The sequence below is a fragment of the Dendrobates tinctorius genome, unplaced genomic scaffold (assembly GCF_039654945.1).
Source record: "Dendrobates tinctorius isolate UK_male_01 unplaced genomic scaffold, ASM3965494v1 ptg000226l, whole genome shotgun sequence".
NCBI lineage: Eukaryota > Metazoa > Chordata > Amphibia > Anura > Dendrobatidae > Dendrobates > Dendrobates tinctorius.
Window position 1 is genome coordinate 5,126,525 of NW_027361893.1, and position 20,051 is coordinate 5,146,575.

At 44.6% G+C, this 20,051-nt stretch overlaps 1 protein-coding gene across 1 annotated transcript in view; it reads right to left on the reverse strand.

The window, feature by feature from the left end:
- Positions 1-449: 449 nt before the first annotated feature.
- Positions 450-20,051, reverse strand: part of LOC141059269 (uncharacterized) — a 1,095,346-nt gene continuing 1,075,744 nt past the window's right edge. The window contains 1 exon segment of the mRNA XM_073555586.1: positions 450-2,403. Within this exon segment, the coding sequence (XP_073411687.1) occupies positions 1,356-2,403 (1,048 nt within the window). The 3' untranslated portion in view covers positions 450-1,355.

The window sequence follows — 20,051 nt, forward strand, 5'->3', positions numbered from 1 at the left end:
GTCTTGGCAGAATCTCTCTGGCTGTTTGTCTCCCAGTCTCTTTATACAGAGGCATGTAAATTACCCCCCTTTTGCCCCAATCAAAATAAAACAATAAAGAAAAATCAAACACACACATATTTGGTATCACCACATTCAGAATTGCCCGATCTATCGATATAAACAAAGAATTAACCTGATTGCTAAATGGCGTAATGAGAAAAAAAAGTCAAAACGCCAGAATTAAAGTTTTTGGTCACCGTAACATCGCAATAAAATGAAATAACGGGCAATCAAAAGATCTTATCTGCACCAAAATGGCATTATTAAAAACATCAGCTCGGCGCACAAAAAAATAAGCCCTCACCCAACCCAAGATCATGAAAAATGGAGACGCAACAGGTCTCGTAAAATGACGCAATTCTTTTCTACTTTACCTAATAAAGAGGAGTTATTTTTAGCGATAAATGTTTGTTTTGGGTAGTTTATTTTCTGTTGGTATTTGGTTTATCCTATAAAACTCCCATATAATATTCCATCCTTGAACGCACGCCGGGCGCATCATGTTTTTGTACAATTTGTCAATAATATATATAGGTTCTCCCCGTCTGAGTTATTTATGATGGTCAACAAAATATGATTTTCCTGTAATTCATTTCTCACACTCTAGGTATGATGACTTCTCTCTGTGTGGTATTTTTGATCTTTCAAAAGGTTGTCCACTAGTTGGACAACCCCTTCTCATTTCTCGTTTGGTCTTCTTACAATAAAAACACTTATACAAACCTCCCATGCTGGCGCTGTTTCAACATTGTCAGCACTTGCATTCTTGGGGCTCATTTGAGGTTTTTATGTCATGTGAGCCCTGTGCCCAATCAGCGCTGGCGTCACTGTCCACACTTTTGGACAAATCGAGCATCATGAGGCAGTCAGAGCAGCCACAGCCCTGGCTTCCTGTTGATGTTCAATACATTCAAAGGCGGGAACAGTGAAGCTGCCGCTGATTGGGCACAGGGCTCATGTGTTTTGACAACCTCACATAAGCCCCAGGACAGTGAGTATTGACACCACTGAAGTGGAGCCAGCACGCCAGCGGAGTATGAGTGTTTTTATTTTAATGAGGCCAAACAAAGAATGAGTTCACTGAGAAAAAAATAAAAATATATAAGATACTCCAGTGTCAGGAATAGATAGTATGTGAAAATACAGTATATACCACTCACCTTCTGACTAACCTTCAGGAGGTGAATTATGGGTATAGTTTTACATTTGTAATTAATAAAGTTTAGTTTCATCCTTTTGTCAGCAATCATGAGGAATGACGAGACAACCCCTTAAAGAAGATCTAGTTTAGGTTAAAACTATTCCAAACATTATTAACATAAAGGCTTCTTCCCTATGTGACATCTCTGATGTTTATTAACAGTTGATTTCCAAGTAAAATATTTCCCACATTAAGAAAATGAAAAAGGCTTCTCCCCTGTGTGACTGCTCTGATGTCTAACAAGACGGTCTTTCCGGTTAAAACATTTCCCACATTCTGAACAGAAAAAAGGCTTCTCCCCTGTGTGAATTCTCTGATGAATAACAAGATCTGATTTCTGGTTAAAACATTTCCCACATTCTGAACAGGAAAAAGGCTTCTCCCCTGTGTGAGTTCTTTGGTGACTAACAAGATGCCCTTTCCATTTAAAACATTTCTCACATTCTGAACATGAAAAAGGCTTCTCCCCTGTGTGAATTCTCTGGTGCTTAACACAAACTGATTTACTGTTAAAACATTTCCCACATTCTGGACAGGAAAAAGGCTTCTCCCCTGTGTGAGCTCTCTGGTGAGTAACAAGATCTGATTTCTGGTTAAAACATTTCCCACATTCTGAACAGGAAAAAGGCTTCACCCCTGTGTGAGCTCTCCGGTGGCTATCAAGATTCCCTTTCTGGGTAAAACATTTCCCACATTCGGAACAGGAAAAAGGCTTCTCCCCGGTGTGAGCTCTCTGGTGTATATTAAGAAAATCTTTCCGGTTAAAACATTTTCCACAGTCTGAACATGAAAATGGCTTCTCCCCTGTGTGAGATCTCTGGTGGCTATCAAGATGCCCTTTCTGGCTAAAAGATTTCCCACATTCTGAACAGGAAAAAGGTTTCTCCCCTGTGTGATTTCTCTGGTGGTTAACACAAGCAGATTTATGTGCAAAACATTTCCCACATTCTGAACATGAAAAAGGCTTCTCCCCTGTGTGGGTTCTCTGGTGGATATCAAGATACTGTTTCTGGTTAAAACATTTCCCACATTCTGAACATGAAAAAGGCTTCGCCCCTGTGTGGATAATCTGGTGCTTAACGCACGCTGATTTATGTGCAAAACATTTCCCACATTCTAAACAGGAAAAAGGCTTCTCCCCTGTGTGAGTTCTCTGGTGGCTCTCAAGATACTGTTTCTGGTTAAAACATTTCCCACATTCTGAACAGGAAAAAGGCTTCTTTGCTTTAGGAGCAGTTTGTTTTTTAATGCTTAATTTGTGACTTTGCTTTTCCTTAGTAGTTGGTAATGTATCTTTGCTGTGAAGGGATGATGGTATATCTGGAGTAACAGCAACCACTTCAGTTATATCTTGTAGGATCTCAAGATCATCAGATTTAAAAATTGCAGAGGTCAGTTGTCCATCTGATCTCCTGGTACAGTCATCTGCGAAGATAAAAAATTTTTTTAATAAAATATCCTCAAGATTTATATTTTTGTACATTTCTACTTAAACTGTCCATAAAAATGACAAGGTATGAAAAAATCTTTATTTACGTAATGACCGTTCACAGTCTAACATCCTTGTTGGATGAACCACTAGTGCGTGGCGTTCAACTGTTTGTTCATTCTGTCTCCCAAATATTGAATAGAAAGAAACCAATCAATGTCCTTATGTTGGCAAAAATAATACCAATTCTCATGTCACAAAAACAAGTCCCCCTCAGGTCCATGATCTGTCAATGGAAAAAAAAAAAAAAAAAAAAAAAAAGAGGTTCCCACACTATTAGTGGCTCAAAGGCTGTTGAAACGCAAGAGTTTCTATAAACCAATCAAGTAAAAAAACACTCTCATTTCTTGCAGTGTGCTCAAACAACATTTAGGATCCCTGTATTTAGCATTATTATAGTAAGAAGAATCCACTCAATTTGCGGTGTGTTTCTCCTGGAGCACAATCTGGGCACTATGTGTTGGGAAATAAAATGTCAAATGTGTAATTTTCACTCTCCAACATCCACTGTTCCGGAAAGTGGCCATGGATTCAAAATATTCACTCCTTCTACACATATGGTCAAAAAATTGTTGGTACCCCTCGTTTAATGACAGAAAAACCCACAATGATCACAGAAATAACTTGAATCTGACAAAAGTAATAAGGGGGCGTGTCCGGATGAGGAGCTGAGCGGACACAGGAATCCCTAGCTCCACGCCCCAGCAAGCAATCACGGCTCAAAGCAGCAAGGAGCAGCAGGGAAAACCAGCAATATCAGTCACCGCGGCCTCAGGCAGGGTCTGGGCACTGATGGGGCGCATCACCAGGAGCCAGGGAGCAGTGCTGGGCAGAATACTGGTCTTTGGCAGCACTCACCGTGCGGCCAGTGTGGAGCACTCTGGGGGGGGGGGGTCTTGACTCCAGGTTAGACCTAACCGGAGAGGACCTTCAGCACAGTGAAGCAGGCACAGGAGGAACCTGGCAGATCCTCACCCAGGGGCCCAGAGAAGCAAGGTACCAAACAGCAATTAAATGCACCTGCACCTGACACAGGGCACAGCTCCACCCCCATCACTGAGGCCACACTAAAGTCCCTGCTAGATCTAAAGAAGGCTATACATTGGGATATCACCTCAGCCTTCACTGCACCACAGAAAGACATTGGTCACATGGTGGACAGATCAACCCACATTGAGGAGAAGCTTTCACCACAGCCCACAACCACTTAGTTGACGCTCACAATGAGGCAGATGAGGAGATCACAGTACTAAAACTGAAGCTGGCGGACTTGGAGGACCGCTCCAGGTGCAACAATCTGCGCTTCAGGGGGATACCAGAAAGCGTTGCTGTAGACGCATTGAATGAGTTCCTAACGGATTTCTTTACCGCATTAATCCCCAAGGCAGAACAGTGAGACCTCATAATAGACAGAGCGCACAGGATCCCCAAACCCAAAAGTGCCCCTGCACCCAGGGATGTATGTATTTTTTCGGACTATAAGACGCACCGGACTATAAGACGCACCCAGGTTTTTTTTAGGTGGAAAATAGGGGAAAAATATGTTTGAACCAAAAAAAGTGGTAAAATATTTAATAACATACTATTATGTGAGATAGATATAATATATATATATATATATATATATATATATATATATATATATATATATATATATTTTAGCATGTTATTATGTTGGAAGCTATGGGTAGAAGATGGTGCTGCAGGACCAGTGTGGTGTCTGCAAACTACTATAAGATGCACAGGGCTTCTATTTAAAGCACCACTCCAGCATTGTAAAATAACACTGGGGTGCTGGTTTAATATCCCATGGGAGAACTATAACTCCCAGCATGTCCTGCAGATCCTATGGAATGCTGGGCGTTATAGTTCACCACAGGATGACAGAGGGATTTTTATGTGCTGCAATTACTAACCTTATAATTCATTCTTGTACAGGCTGCTGCTCACTGTGCTCAGTGCAGGTCCTGCAGCTCAGAAGCCACGCTGTGGTGAGGTAATGCAGCATCCCCTGGCCGCACAGAGCCCTCTTATGTCCTCACCACAGGTCATGCAAGAGGATGCTGCACTGTTTATAGGGCGGTGTCTGCCGGACCTGTGATGACATCATGAAGAGGCAGGGCTTTGTGCGGTCATGTGATGCTCCAGCCCATCCTCTTCATGACCTCACCACAGGTCCTCCACAGGAGCATTCCGCATAGCATCAGCACAGCCCAGGTTGTGCTGCCTGTCAGGTATGTAGCTATCCCTCCTGCTGCACTCTCCTCTTGCCGCCTCCACCCTGCTCCTGCCCCCTCCACCACCGGACACAGATCTCCCCAGCTGCTGCAGGAATCGGCGCTGGGGAAACCATGTGGGTCTGTCATTTGCTGCTCCCCGCTCACTGCTCATCTGACAGGAGAGCGGGGAAGCAGCTCATGAATATTCACTTCACTTTAAGTATCGGGATCACAGGGTTTCCCCAGAGGCTGGATCCCTGCAGCAGGCAACATTTTCCTGCCTCCTGCGATTCCAGTGTGATCTCACTCCACCGCTGCCCCCTCCCCACATGCTACATTCCGACCATAAGACGCACCCACACTTTCCTCCCAAATTTGGAGGAAAAAAAGTGCATCTTATGGTCAGAAAAATACAGTAATTGACCGGCTTCATTTTTATTATTTCAAAGAAGCCATCAGTAAAGCTGCAGTGGGTGGACTGGAGCTCCCAGAGATTCAAGACCATCCTGGTGTTCACTGACCTCTCCGCCGTCACCCTGAAAAGAAGGCGGGAATTCTCCACAGCCACCAAGATCCTACGGGACAACCGGGGTCGCATTCAAGTGGGATTACCCTGTGAAGCTGATCGTCACCAAGAATGAAGCCACACAGGTCCAGACCGAGTGGGATTACACCTTCTATTCACACTCACACAGAGGTTACTCCAGAATCGATGTAATGGTCACAGATAAATGGTTATTGCAGGACATCCAAGAAGCCACGATAGGGAACATCACCTGGTCGGACCACTCCCCGGTCTTCTGCCAAATTATAGAGGGGTATAACTAACCGACATATTCCCCATGGAGGGTAAACAACTACCTAATTACAGCCCATAAAATTAGGCACCAACTACAGAATGTACTGACGGAATTCTTTGCAATTAATGACACCTGATGTGTCCGTATCTACAGTATGGTGTGCTCACAAGGCCTACATCCGAGGTAAACTGCTCCAAATAGCGTCCCGAAATAACACAGCGAGACTACACCAAATAGAGGAAATCAAAATATAGCCGCTCTAGAAGAGATGCTCAGACATAGCCCCACAAACACAATTCTCCAAAAATTACAGAATCTAAGGTATGAATTATATCAACTGCTCCAACACAAATATGAGCATAATATATGGAAAAGCAAAGACAAAAATATTATTGACAGGGAAACAAAGCAGGAAAAATATTAGCCAACAAAATTAAAGCCAAAATGACCAAAACAAAGATTATGCCACATAAAGGACGATCAAAAAAATATATAAAAATATAATATATAACCCCGAGGAAATCACCATTACCTTCTCACATTTCTATTCCTCCCTCTATAATCTACAGGAAAATACCGCAATACCACAACCCACCACCCAACTAATAAATCAGTTCTTGGAGAACATAAAACTTCCTAAGATACCAGAGAACACTTTACATATATGAAACCAACCAATATCCCAAGCAAAAATACAGCAATGAGAGGAATGAAAAAAAACAAGTCCCCCGGCCCTGACGGACTAACGAGCGAATATTTTAAAACGTTTCAAGACATACTAATCCCTCACATGACGACAATTTTCCAAAATTTTATGCAGACCGGAAAAATTCCAAAAGAGATGATTCAGGCAACAATTATACCCCTCCCCAAACCAGGAAAATCCCTGACCGAACCGTCAATTTTAGGCTGATATCATTATTGAATACGGATCTTAACCCCTTACCTACAATTGACGTAATATTCCGTCCATGTGTCCATGGACCTAATTACCATGGACGGAATATTACGTCATCGCGATCAGCGGCGCCCACGTGGTGAGCGCCGCTGATCGCGGCCGAGTGTCAGCTAATTATCATAGCTGACACCCGGCACAATGTGTCAGGGGCGGTCACGGACCGCCCCCGACACGTTAACCCCTTGCACACCGCGATCAAACGCGATCGCGGTGTACCGGGGGTTAAAGGGAAGCATCGGCAGGGAGGGGGCTCCCTCCGTACTTCCCTGAGCCCCCCACGGCAGCGCAATGTGCAGCGCTGCTGCGGGGGGCTCTTTCCCTACAGGCCCCCGGATCCAAGATGGTGACGGGGGCCTGCAGGGAGCTGACTTCCTCACTGCCTGCAAAGCGCAGGCATGAGGAAGTCTGCAGCAGTGCCTGTGACAGATCGCTGATCTGTCACAGTGATCTGTGATGTGACAGATCAGCGATCTGTCACAGGACAGTGATGTCCCACCTGGGACAAGGTAATAAAGTAAAAAAAAAAAAAAAAAGTGTTAAAAATTAAAAAAAAAAATCGCTAAATAAATCAGTAAAAAAAAAAAAATATTCCCCAATAAATCCATTTTTTCAAAATAAAAAAAAACAAAAACAATAAAAGTACACATATTTGGTATCGCCGCGTCCGTAATGACCTGCCCTATAAAACTGTCCCATTAGTTAACCCCTTTAGCGAACCCCTTAAAAAATAAAAATAAAAAACGAAGCAAAAAATAATGATTTATTATCATACCACCGAACAAAAAGTGCAATAACGCGCGATCAAAAAGACGCATATAAATATGCATGGTACCGCTGAAAACGTCATCTTGTCCCGCAAAAAACGATCCACCATACAGCATCATCCGCAAAAAAATAAAAAAGTTATAGCTCGCAGAATAAAGCGATACAAAAATAATTATTTTTTATATAAAATAGTTTTCATTGCAAAAAACCGACAAAACATAAAAAAACGACCTAAATGAGGTATCGCTGTAACCGTACTGACCCGAAGAATAAAACCGCTTTATCAATTTTACCGCACGCGGAACGGTGTAAACGCACCCCCCCAAAAGAAATTCATGAAACGCTGGTTTTTGTTCATTCTGCGTCCCAAAAGTCGAAATAAAAAGCGATCAAAAAATGTCACGTGCCCGAAAATGGTACCAATAAAAACGTCAACTCGTCCCGCAAAAAATAAGACCTCACATGACTCGGTGGGTCAAAATACGGAAAAATTATAGCTCACAATATGTGGTGATGCAAAAACTATTTTTACAATAAAAAGCGTCTTTTAGCGTGCGACAGCCGCCAAACATAAAAACCGCCATAAATCGTAAATCAAACCCCCCGTTATCACCCCCTTAGTTAGGGAAAAATAATAAAACTAAAAGAAAATGTATTTATTTCCATTTTCCCGGTAGGGCTAGGGTTAGGGTTAGGGCTAGGGTTAGGGCTCAGATTAGGGTTAGGGGTGTGTTGAGGTTCGGGTTGGAGTTATAATTGGGGGTTTCCACTGTTTGGGCACATCAGGTGCTCTCCAAAGGCAACATGGCGTCTGATCTCAATTCCAGCCAATTCTGCGTTGAAAAAAGGCAAATGGTGCTCCTTCCCTTCCAAGCTCTGCCATGTGCCCAAACAGTGTTTTACCCCCACATGTAGGGTATCAGCCTACTCAGGACAAATTACAAAACAACTTTTGGGGTCCAATTTCTCCTGTTACCCTTAGGAAAATAAAAAATTGGGGGCAAAAATATAATTTTGCGGAAAAAAATGTTTTTTTTATTTTCACGCCCAGGCGTTATAAACTTCTGTGAAGCACTTGGGGGTTCAAAGTGCTCTCCACACATCTAGATAAGCTCGGTGGGGGGTCTAGTTTCCAAAATGGGGTCACTTGTGGGGAGTTTCAATAGTTTAGGTACATTAGGGGCTCTCCAAACGCATATGACACCCGCATACCAATCCATCAAAGTCTGCATTCCAAAACGTCACTACTTCCCTTCCAAGCCCCAACTTGTGCCCATACAGTAGTTTTCTCCCACATATGAGGTATCAGCGTACTCAGGACAAATTGGACAACAACTTTTGGGGTCCAATTTCTCCTGTTACCCTTGGGAAAATAAAAAATGGGGACTAAAAGATGATGTTTGTTGAAAAAATACGATATTTTTATTTTCACGCCCGGACGTTATAAACTTCAGTGAAGCACTGGGGGGTTCAAAGTGCTCACCACACATCTAGATAAGTTCCTTGGGGGGTCTAGTTTCCAAAATGGTGTCATTTGTGGGGGGTTTCTACTGTTTTGGTACATCAGGGGCTTTCCTAACGCGACATGGTGTCCGATCTCAATTCCAGCCAAAAACGTCAAATGGCGCTGCTTCCCTTCCGAGCTCTGCCATACGCCCAAATAGTGGTTTACCCCCACATGTGGGGTATCAGCGTACTCAGGATAAATTGCACAATATCTTTTAGGGTCCTGTTACTTTTGGAAAAATAAGAATTGAGGGTGAAAAGATCATTTTTGTGGAAAAAATATGATTTTTTAATTGTACTGCTGTACGTTATAAACTTCTGTGAAGCCCTTGGGGGTTCAAAGTTCTCACCACACATCTAGATAAGTTCCTTGGGGGGTCTAGATTCCAAAATGGTGTCATTTGTGGGGGGTTTCCACTGTTTTGGTACATCAGGGGTTTTCCAATCGCGACATGGTGTCCGATCTCAATTCTAGCCAAAAACGTCAAATGGCGCTGCTTCCCTTCCGAGCTCTGCTATGCGCCCAAATAGTCATTTACACCCACATATGGGGTATCAGCGTACTCAGGACAAATTGCACAATAACTTTTAGGGTCCTGTTACCCTTGGAAAAATAAAAATTGGGGGTGAAAAGATCATTTTTGTGGAAAAAATATGATTTTTTAATTGTACCGCTGTACGTTATAAACTTCTGTGAAGCCCTTGTGGGTTCAAAGTTCTCACCACATATCTAGATAAGTTCCTTGGGGGGTCTAGTTTCCAAAATGGGGTCACTTGGGGGGGTTTCCACTGTTTAGGTACATCAGGGGCTCGCCAAACGTGACATGGCGTCTGATCTGAATTCCAGCCAATTTTGCATTGAAAAAGTCAAACGGCGCTCCTTCCATTCTGAGCTCTGCCATGCGCCGAAACAGTGGTTCCCCCCCCACATATCAGGTATCAGCGTACTCAGGACAAATTGCACAATAAGTCTTGCAGTCCAATTTCTCCTGTTACCCTTGGTAAAATAAAGAAAATTGAACCTGAAGTATTTTTTTTGTGAAAAAAAGTTAAATGTTCATTTTTTTTTTAATATTCAAAAAATTCCTGTGACGCACCTAAAGGGTTAATAAACTTCTTGAATGTGGTTTTAAGCACCTTAAGGGGTGCAGTTTTTAGAATGGTGTCACTTTTGGGTATTTTCTATCATATAGACCCCTCAAAGTGGCTTCAAATGTGAAGTGGTCCCTAAAAATAAAATGGTGTTGCCAAAATGAGAAATCGCTGGTCAATTTTTAACCCTTATAACTTCCTAACAAAAAAAAATTTTGGTTCCAAAACTGTGCTGATGTAAAGTAAACATGTGGGAAATGTTATGTATTAAGTTTTTTGTGTGCCGTATCGCTGTGATTTAAGGGCATAAAAATTCAAAGTTGGAAAATTGCGAAATTTTCAAAATTTTCGCCAAATTTCCGTTTTTTTCACAAATAAACGCAAGTTATTTGAATGCAATTTTACCACTAACATGAAGTACAATATGTCACGAGAAAACAATGTCAGAATCACCGGGATCCATAGAAGCGTTCCAGAGTTATGACCTCATAAAGGTACAGTGGTCAGAATTGTAAAAATTGGCCCGGTAGTTAACGTGCAAACCACCCTTGGTAGTGAAGGGGTTAAAATCTATTCCAAAATCCTAGCTAATAGGATCTCAGAAATAATCCCGGCCTTCGTGCATAAAGACCAAGTGGGATTTGACAAATCTAGACAGACCCTGGATGGTACAAGGATGATGATTGATACCATCCATATAACCGGAGGGAGACAGACCCCCCCATGCTCCTCTCGTTAGATGCTGGAACGGCGTTCAACGATCGAGTCCATTGGGGGTTCTTGTTCAAAGTGCTGTAAAGATTTGGGTTTGATGATATATACTTCGAGCAATCACCCCTTTATACTCTAACCCGAGAGCCTCAGTCCTCATTTCTGGCATGATGTCAGTTACATTTCATATCACTAATGGAACGAGGCAGGGATGCCCACTCTCTCTAAAATTTGTGTTAAACATCGAACCCTTAGCTGAAAAAAATAAATCACACCCTGGGATAACCGGTATTAACCCCTTTCTGACATATGACGTACGATCCCGTCCATGTGCCCTCGGCACAGCTGATCGCGGCCGTGTCAGCTGATTCTCACAGCTGACACCAAACACCAAGTGCCAGGAGCTGTCACGGACCGCTCCCTGCACTTTAGCCCCCGGAACACTGTGATCAAACTTGATCACAGCATTCTGGGTGCAGGCAGAGGGGTCCCGATCGCTCCCATGGCAACCCGATGTCGTCATCGACATCCGGGTTACCAGAGCTCAGAGACTTCTCATGTGCAGTGCATGTCAGGAAGTCTCTGAGGTTAGTGCATAGAAGCTGCAGTGCTGACAGCTTATAAGGCATGCAGTTAGTCCATATATAATTTGGACAGAGACAACATTTTTCTAATTTTGGTTCTAGACATTACCACAATGAATTTTAAAGAAAACAATTCAGATGCAGTTGAAGTTCAGACTTTCAGCTTAAAATTGGATGAAGGGTTTAGGAGTTTCAGCTCCTTAACATGTGCCACCCTGTTTTTAAAGGGACCAAAAGTAATTGGACAGATTAAATAATATGTTCATTTCTAGTACTTGGTTGAAAAACCTTTGTTGGCAATGACTGCCTGAAGTCTTGAACTCATGGACATCACCAGACGCTGTGTTTCCTCCTTTTTGATGCTCTGGCAGGCCTTCACTGTGGTGGTTTTCAGTTGCTGTTTGTTTGTGGGCCTTTCTGTCTGAAGTTTAGTCTTTAACAAGTGAAATGCATGCTCAATTGGGTTGAGATCAGGTGACTGACTTGGCCATTCAAGAATATTCCACTTCTTTGCTTTAATAAACTCCTAGGTTGCTTTGGCTTTATGTTTTGGGTCATTGTCCATCTGTAGTATGAAACGAGGACCAATCAGTTTGGCTGCATTTGGCTGGATCTGAGCACACAGTATGGCTCTGAATACCTCACAGTTCATTCGGCTGCTTCTGTCCTGTGTCACATCATCAATAAACACTAGTGACCCAGTGCCACTGGCAGCCATGCATGCCCAAGCCATCACACTGCCTCCGCCGTGTTTTACAGATGATGTGGTATGCTTTGGATCATGAGCTGTACCACGCCTTCGCCATACTTTTCTCTCTCCATCATTCTGGTAGAGGTTGATCTTGGTTTCATCTGTCCAAAGAATGTTCTTCCAGAACTGTGCTGGCTTTTTTAGATGTTTTTTTAGCTAAGTCCAGTCTAGCTTTTGATTCTTGATGCTTATGAGTGGCTTGCACCGTGCAGTGAACCCTCTGTATTTACTTTCATGCAGTCTTCTCTTTATGGTAGATTTGGATATTGATACGCCTACCTCCTGGAGAGTGTTGTTCACTTGGTTGGCTGTTGTGAAGGGGTTTCTCTTCACCATGGAGATTATTCTGTGATCATCCACCACTGTTGTCTTCCGTGGGCGCCCAGGTCTTTTTGCATTGATCAGTTCACCAGTGCTTTATTTCTCAGGTGTACCAAACTGTAGATTTTGCCACTCCTATTGTTGTAGCAATTTCTCAGATGGTATTTTTCTGTTTTTGCAGCTTAAGGATGGCTTGCTTCACCTGCATGGAGAGCTCCTTTGACCGCATGTTTCCTTCACAGCAAAACGTTCCAAATGCAAGCACCACACCTCAAATCAATTCCAGGCCTTTTATCTGCTTGAGAGTGACATAACGAAGGGATTGCCCACACCTGTCCATGAAATAGCCTTGGAGTCAATTGTCCAATTACTTTTGGTCCCTTTAAAAACAGGGTGGCACATGTTAAGGAGCTGAAACTCCTAAACCCTTCATCCAATTTGAATGTGGATACCCTCAAATGAAAGCTGAAAGTCTGAACTTCAACTGCATCTGAATTGTTTTGTTTCAAATTCATTGTGGTAATGTCTAGAACCAAAATTAGAAAAATGTCGTCTGTCCAAATATATATGGGCCTACTGTAACTGTAAGCGATCAGCCTGCACAAAATGAGGGTCCCATAGTGGGACATAGTGTAAAAGATAGAATGAAGTAAAAAAATAATTTTGAAATTGTAAAAAATATATATAAAAAAAAAAAAAAATCTTTATTCCATCATTAAATCAATATTTGAATAAAAAAAAATCTAAATAATAAAAGTACACATATTTAGTATTGCCACGTCCGTAACGACTCAACCTATAAAACTGTCCCACTAGTTAACCCCTTTAGAGAACACCATAAAAAAATAAAACAAGGCAAAAAAACCAATGCTTTATCATACCGCTGAACTAAAAGTGGAATAACACGCAATCAAAAAGACGGATATAAATAAACGTGGTACAGCTAAAAACCATCATCTAGTCCCGCAAAAAACATGCTGCCCATATAGCTCCATCACCGGAAAAATAAAAAAGTTATAGCTCTCAGAATAAAGCAATGCAAAAATGATTATTTTTTTCTATAAAATAGATTTTATTGTATAAAAGTGCCAAAACATAAAAAAATGATATACCGTATTTTTCGGATTATAAGACCCACTTTTGTTCCCCCAAATTTTGGGGGAAAGTGGGGGGGTGTGCGTTTTATAATCCGAATGTGTGCTGTAGAGGAAGGGGGCAGCTCTGGCGTGGTGTCAGGGGGCTGGGCTGGCTGCGGGCTGCAGAGACAGAGGGAGGTCGTGTGCTCCCGCTCATTAGGCTCATGTAATATTCACTGCACCCGCTGTCCATCACCTCGGAGCTGAAGCCGCGCCGAGTTGGTGGACAGGGGAGGAGCGCATATTGCATGTGCCTGCACTCTCCCCCCCACTGCCCCGTCACTATAGTCACCTTCTGATGATGGCTCCGTGCTCCCAGCTCTCCCCTGCCTCTTCCTGTGTCTGTGCCAATAGGACCTGCAGTCACGTGACTCCCAGTGTGCAGCACTGCCGTCATGTGATGGAAGGTCCTGCAGCTACAATGAAATGCCTGTATGAGCAGTTCCTGGATGTCAGCACAGACACAGGAAGAGCCGTGGGGGGAGCTGGGAGCACGGAGCCATCATCGGAAGGGGAGTTATCTGTTTATTATTTCATCGTGTGCGTGCCAGCAGCACAGGGGGGCATATCCAGGAGGGGTGGGTCATGTGTGTGCCAGCAGCACAGGGGGGCATATCCAGGATGTGATGTGGGGGCCATGTGCGTGCCAGCAGCACAAGGGGGCATATCCAGGATGGGATGGGGGGGGGTCCATGGTCATACCAGCAGCACAGGGGGGTATATCCAGGATGGGATGGGTGGGCCATGTGCATGCCAGCAGCACAGGGGGGCATATCCAGGATGGGATGGGGGGGCCATGTGCGTGCCAGCAGCACAGAGGGGCATATCCAGGATGTGATGTGGGGGCCATGTGCGTGCCAGCAGCACAGGGGGGCATATCCAGGATGGGATGGGGGAGCCATGTGCATGCCAGCAGCACAGTGGGGCAATGTGCCAGTGTAGCAGCAGCACAGGGGGGCCATGTGCCAGGATGGGGGTTTTATAGATACCAGGATGAAGGACATATATATGATTTGTAAGCTGGACACTGCCATTATAAGACAGTCCCCCATTTAACATAAAAAAAATTCTCTTTTTCTTCAACAAATTTGGGGGTGCATCTTATAATCAGGTGCGGAAAAATACGGTAATTGAGGTATCACCGTTATCGTACTAACCCGAATAAAAATGCTTTATCAATTTTACTACACGCTGAACGGTATAAAGGCCCCCCAAAAAGAAATTCATGAATTGCTGGTTTTTGTTCATTCTGCCTTCCAAAAATCGGAATAAAAAGCGATCCAAAAATTTCATGTGCCCGAAAATGGTACCAATAAAAACGTCGACTCGTCCCGCAAAACACAAGACCACACGAGACTGTGGGGCAAAATACAGAAAAATTATAGCTCTCAAAATGTGGTGATGCATAATAACTTAGTTACTCACCGATAACGGTGTTTCTCGGAACCCATGACAGCACCAAGGAGAGAGTGAATCCGCCCTTCAGGGACAGGAACCTACAGATAAAAAGGGCAGTACCTCTCCTCCGCCTCCAGCTGGTTACAGAGCATCAGAGGGTCTCCAGGTTAGTTAAACAAAAAATATGTACATAACATAATATTGTTTATCATCAAGAAGCACCGTGCCTAAACGAAAACACTCTACGGACAGTAAAACATGCTCAACACATGCGTGAAGGGAGGGAATAAGGAGGTGCTGTCATGGGTTCCGAGAAACACCGTTATCTGTGAGTAACTAAGTTATTCTCTCTCACCCATGACAGCACCATGGAGAGAATTACAGAGACTGGTAGCTTAGGGAGGGACCACAGCCTGAAGGACCCTTCTCCCAAAGGTCAGGTCAGACGTAGAGGCTAGATCTTATCTATAGTGTCTGAAAAAGGTTGAAGGTGATGACCAGGTGGCCGCCTTACAGATCTGTTCTATCGATACCTCCGATCTTTCAGTCCATGAGGTAGCCATTGCTCTTATGGAATGGGCTCGCAACCCTTCCGGGATGGTATACCGCTGGATGAATAGGCCAGGGCAATCGCATCCCTGATCCACCCTGCCAGGGTACTCTTGGATGCCTTGAGTCCCTTCCGAGGTCCCTGGAAACACACAGAGAGAGCCTTCCTTCCTACATCCTTTGGTGGCCTCTAAGTACTGTACAAGGCACCTCTTCACATCTATGGTGTGAAATCTTTCCTCCCCCAATTCCTAGGATTTGGGCAGAAGGAAGGACTACCTCTTGGGACCTATGAAAATGTGATGACACTTTAGGTAGATAGGCTGGGTCAGGTTTTAAGATGACTAATCCTATAGAATTTTTGTAAATGGTGGCACTGCTGATAGAGCTTGAACATCGCTCACTCTGCGAGCCGATGTTAGCACAACCAGAAGTACAGTTTTTAATGACAAGATCCTTAGGGGTGCTTACTGAATAAGCTCAAACGGGGGACCTGTTAGTGTGGACAGTACAAGATTCAGGTCCCATGATGGTAACCTTCGGTTAACTATTGGCATAGACCTGGTTGCGGCTTTAATAAATCGTGCCACCCAAGGGTTGCCTGCCACATCATAGTTATAAAGGGCACCTAAGGCCGCTACTTGCACCTTTAGTGTATTAATCGCCAGTCCCTGTTCTAGGCCTCTTTGTAGAAATTCCAGAATTTTATCAATGTGAACCCCCCCATCCTGGACTTTTACCCCGGAGGTGGACAGAATTTTTTCCCCAAGTTCTCCCGTAGGCCCTTGTTGTAACCGGTTTCCTACTCTTTTGTAATGTAGTGATTAGGTTCTCCGAGAATCTACTGTCCCTCATCAGTGCCCTTTCAAATTTCATGCTGTTAAATGGAGGTTCAATGCCAGAGGGTGTAACACCGCCCCTGAGATAGCACGTCTAGGAGATCCGATAGGATCCAAGGGTCGGTTACCGAGAGCATTCTCAGCCAGGAGAATCAAGTTCTTTTGAGCCAGAAGGGGGCTATTAATATCATTCTTGTTCTGTCCTCTCTGACTTTCTTTAGGACTGCCGTAATGAGAATGATCGGGAGAAAGGCATATGTCAGGCTGTGTGTCCATGGGAGCATAAAGGCTTCCAGAGCTCGAGGATTCCCCCTGGGGTCTAAGGAACAGAATGTTTCTACCGTTTTGCTTTTGAAGCCGGCAAACAGATCTATGTCTAGGGTTCCCCACATTTCTACAATCTGCCGAAAAATGGACTGTTTTAGGACCCATTCTCCCTGCCGCAATTGGGAGCGGCTTAGAAAGCCTGCTCTCTGATTCTCTGTCCCCCAGATGTGCAATGCGGAGAGAGAGAGTAGGTTTGCCTCTGCTAGACTGAGGATTTTGGAGGACGTGTTCATTAGGGTTCGGGACCTGGTTCCCCCTGATGATTTATATATAGGCCACCGTCACTTGATTGTCCAAAAATATGCGGACATGATGACCTTGCAGCTGGGGTAGGAAGTGTGCTAAGGCATAGCCTACTGCCAAGAGTTCCTTCTGGTTTGAGGCTTCTAGTTCTTGACAATTCCATCCCCCCTGAGCCACCTTGCTGTCCATGTGTGCTCCCGATCCCGTGGGACTGGCATCCGTGGTAATTATATGTGTGATTTTTATTACCCAAGGAATTCCTTTGGATAGATTGTGTTTGTTTCCCCACCAGGCTAGGGAATGAATAGTTTCGGAATTTAGGGTAATGCGACCCTCTAAGTGGCCTCCTACTGCTAACTGGTTGGCTAATACATCCCATTGGAGATCACTCGTATGTAGTTGTGCCCATTGGACCGCCAGCAGGCAGGCGGAGAGAGACCCCAGCAGTGACATAGCTTTTCTTAGTGTCATGGAGGGCTTCTGTATTGTTCTTGCCACTATTTGAGCAATTTTCTATTTCTTGCGGTCTGGGAGGTGGCACTCTTGGATGTTTGAGTCCAATATTAGCCCTAAGAACTCCTGCACATTGCTGGGCTCCAACCTTGATTTTTTCAGGTTTAGAAGCCAGCTGAGGTTCTGTAGAGCAGGGTTCTCCAACTCCAGTCCTCAAGGCCCACCAACAGATCGTGTTTTCAGGATTTCCTTAGTATTGCTCAGGTGATAATTGCTTCACCTGTGCAATACAAAGGAAATCCTGAAAACATGATCTGTTGGTGGGCCTTGAGGACTGGAGTTGGGGAACCCTGCTGTAGAGTGTCCATTACCCTGTTCCTCTGTTCCCTGCATTTTTGAGCTGAGCTGCTTGCTATTAGGAAGTCGTCCAGATTTGGGATTATTAATTTATCCTGCTCCCTTAGGTGGGCCATCATTTCTGCTACTAGCTTTGTGAATACCCGTGGGGCTATAGATATTCCGACGACAAGGCCTTGTATTGGAATTCTCTGATCTTGCCATCTATAGAAACAGCTAGTCTGAGATATTTTCAGGAGCCTTCGTGAATGGGGACGTGATAATACGCGTCGCTGAGGTCTAATACCATCATGAAACAGTTCGGGAACAGGATTTTGATGGTGGACTTGATTGATTCCATTTTGAATCTTTGGTTTTTGACATATCCGTTTAGTTTCTTTAGATTTATGATTGTCTGGAAAGTGCCGTCCGGTTTGGCAACTAGAAAAAGGGGCAAGTAGAACCCTCTGCCCGTCTCCTGAAGGGGAACCTCCTGGAGGACTCCTTTTGTTAACTAAAGTTAGGACCTCGCTTTCTAGAGCTTTTTGCTCTCGCATAGAGGATCCTAGTGGGGTCACTACGTATTTTTGAGGTGGGAGAGAGAAAGTCTATCCTTAGCCCTGACTCGATCAGATTTAATATCCAAGGGCTGTTTGAGATTTTCCTCCAGGCTGGAATGAAAAGGTTTAATATCCCCCCACCCTGGGCAAACTGTCACTTGGAGGGTTTCTTGTCTCGGGACGAGTTACCGAAGAGGAACCCGCTCCCTCTCCTTCTGTCATCCCACTTCTGTTCCCTCCGTGGCCTTCTCTGAAAGAACTTTTTATTCCGATACGACCTATTAAACGCTGCTGGCCCCAGGTTTGGAAAGCCCTTCTTCCTGTCCCCTGCCTTTGGAGGATATCATCTCGTGTCTCACCAAATAGGAACTTCCCTTCACAAGGGATTGAGCACAGCTTCATCTTAGTTTGTAAGTCCCCTGGCCAGCATTTGAGCCATAATGTTCTTCGGGCTGCGTTCGATAGTGCTGCTGCTTTGGAAGATAAACGGACTGAGTCAGCCGATGAGTCCGCCAAGAAGGCCGCCGCTCCCCTTATTACTGTGATAGATTCCAGACTCTTATCCCTTGGTGTGCCTTCCCTAAGCAGCTTCTCAAGTTGGTCAACCCATACCATTAGGGCTCTGGAGGTACACGTTGCCGCTACGGTCGGCCTAAGACTACCTCCTGCTGATTCCCAAGCCCCTTTGAGGAAGGTGTCTGCCTTCTTGTCTAGGGGGTCTTTGAGAGTGCCCATGTCCTCGAAGGGGAGGGCAAACTTATGAGGCCTTGGCGACGGCTACGTCAGGCTTCGGGGCCTTGTACCAAGATGTGGACGCTGCTTCATCGAAGGGATATTTTCTTTTAAGGGAAGGGACAGTGGTGTTTTTCCTATCCGGCTTCTACCACTCTTTTATTAGGCCCTGTACATTCTCATTTAGTGGGAACACTCTGCGTTTCTTCTGGCCCAGTCCCCGAAACATTGTGTCTTGGACTGATCTATCAGGCCGAGGATCCAGCACCCCTATGGTAGACCTTACTGCCTTTACTAGCGTGTCTACCTCCTCTAGGGGAAAACAGTGACGTCCTCCCTTTTCCTCGTCTGAGGAGCTGGAAACCGATGTATTAGAGGTAATTTCCCCCGATGTAGTGGGCTCCCAATCTGATCCCTCGACAGTATCCTTTTTTATTTTAGCCCCTTGTTTTAGGGATGTAAGGGCACTCTGAACCTCCGATCTGATTACGGCTCTTAGGTCAGAGGCGAAATCCGGGGTCTCCTCACAAAGGACTTCTTCTATGCAAGATTCGCAGAGCTTTTTGTCCCATGATGATGGTAGGGCTCTTCTACAAGTGGGGCATCCCTGTTTTTCTTTTTCCCCTTCTTTTCCTAATAAGGCAAAGGAAGCCTATTACAATGGTGAACATTCACGAAGATCACTCACCCAGATATGCGCGGTTGCAGGTAGCGGTTCAGGAGGTGGAATCAGGTCCTGTATAGGCTGATCTCCTGATGGTGACTTGCTCCTTGCAGCTGACCTGCTGCACTGCGTGGAGTGGCTACTGGAACGGCAGTCACGCCTGTCCTGTTCCTTTTGCCGGTGGTGGTGCTGCTCCTGCTCGCTATCCTCCATTATGCATAGGACGCTTCCAGCCAGGAGTATTCTTAGCCCCTCCTGTTTGAATTTCCCGGAGTGTGACGTCACTTCCACTCCGATCCTGCACCGCTTCTCCCGGGGAGCGTGCACTGTGCATGCGCCGATCCAGGGATCCGGAAGTTGCATTTATTTCCGGGG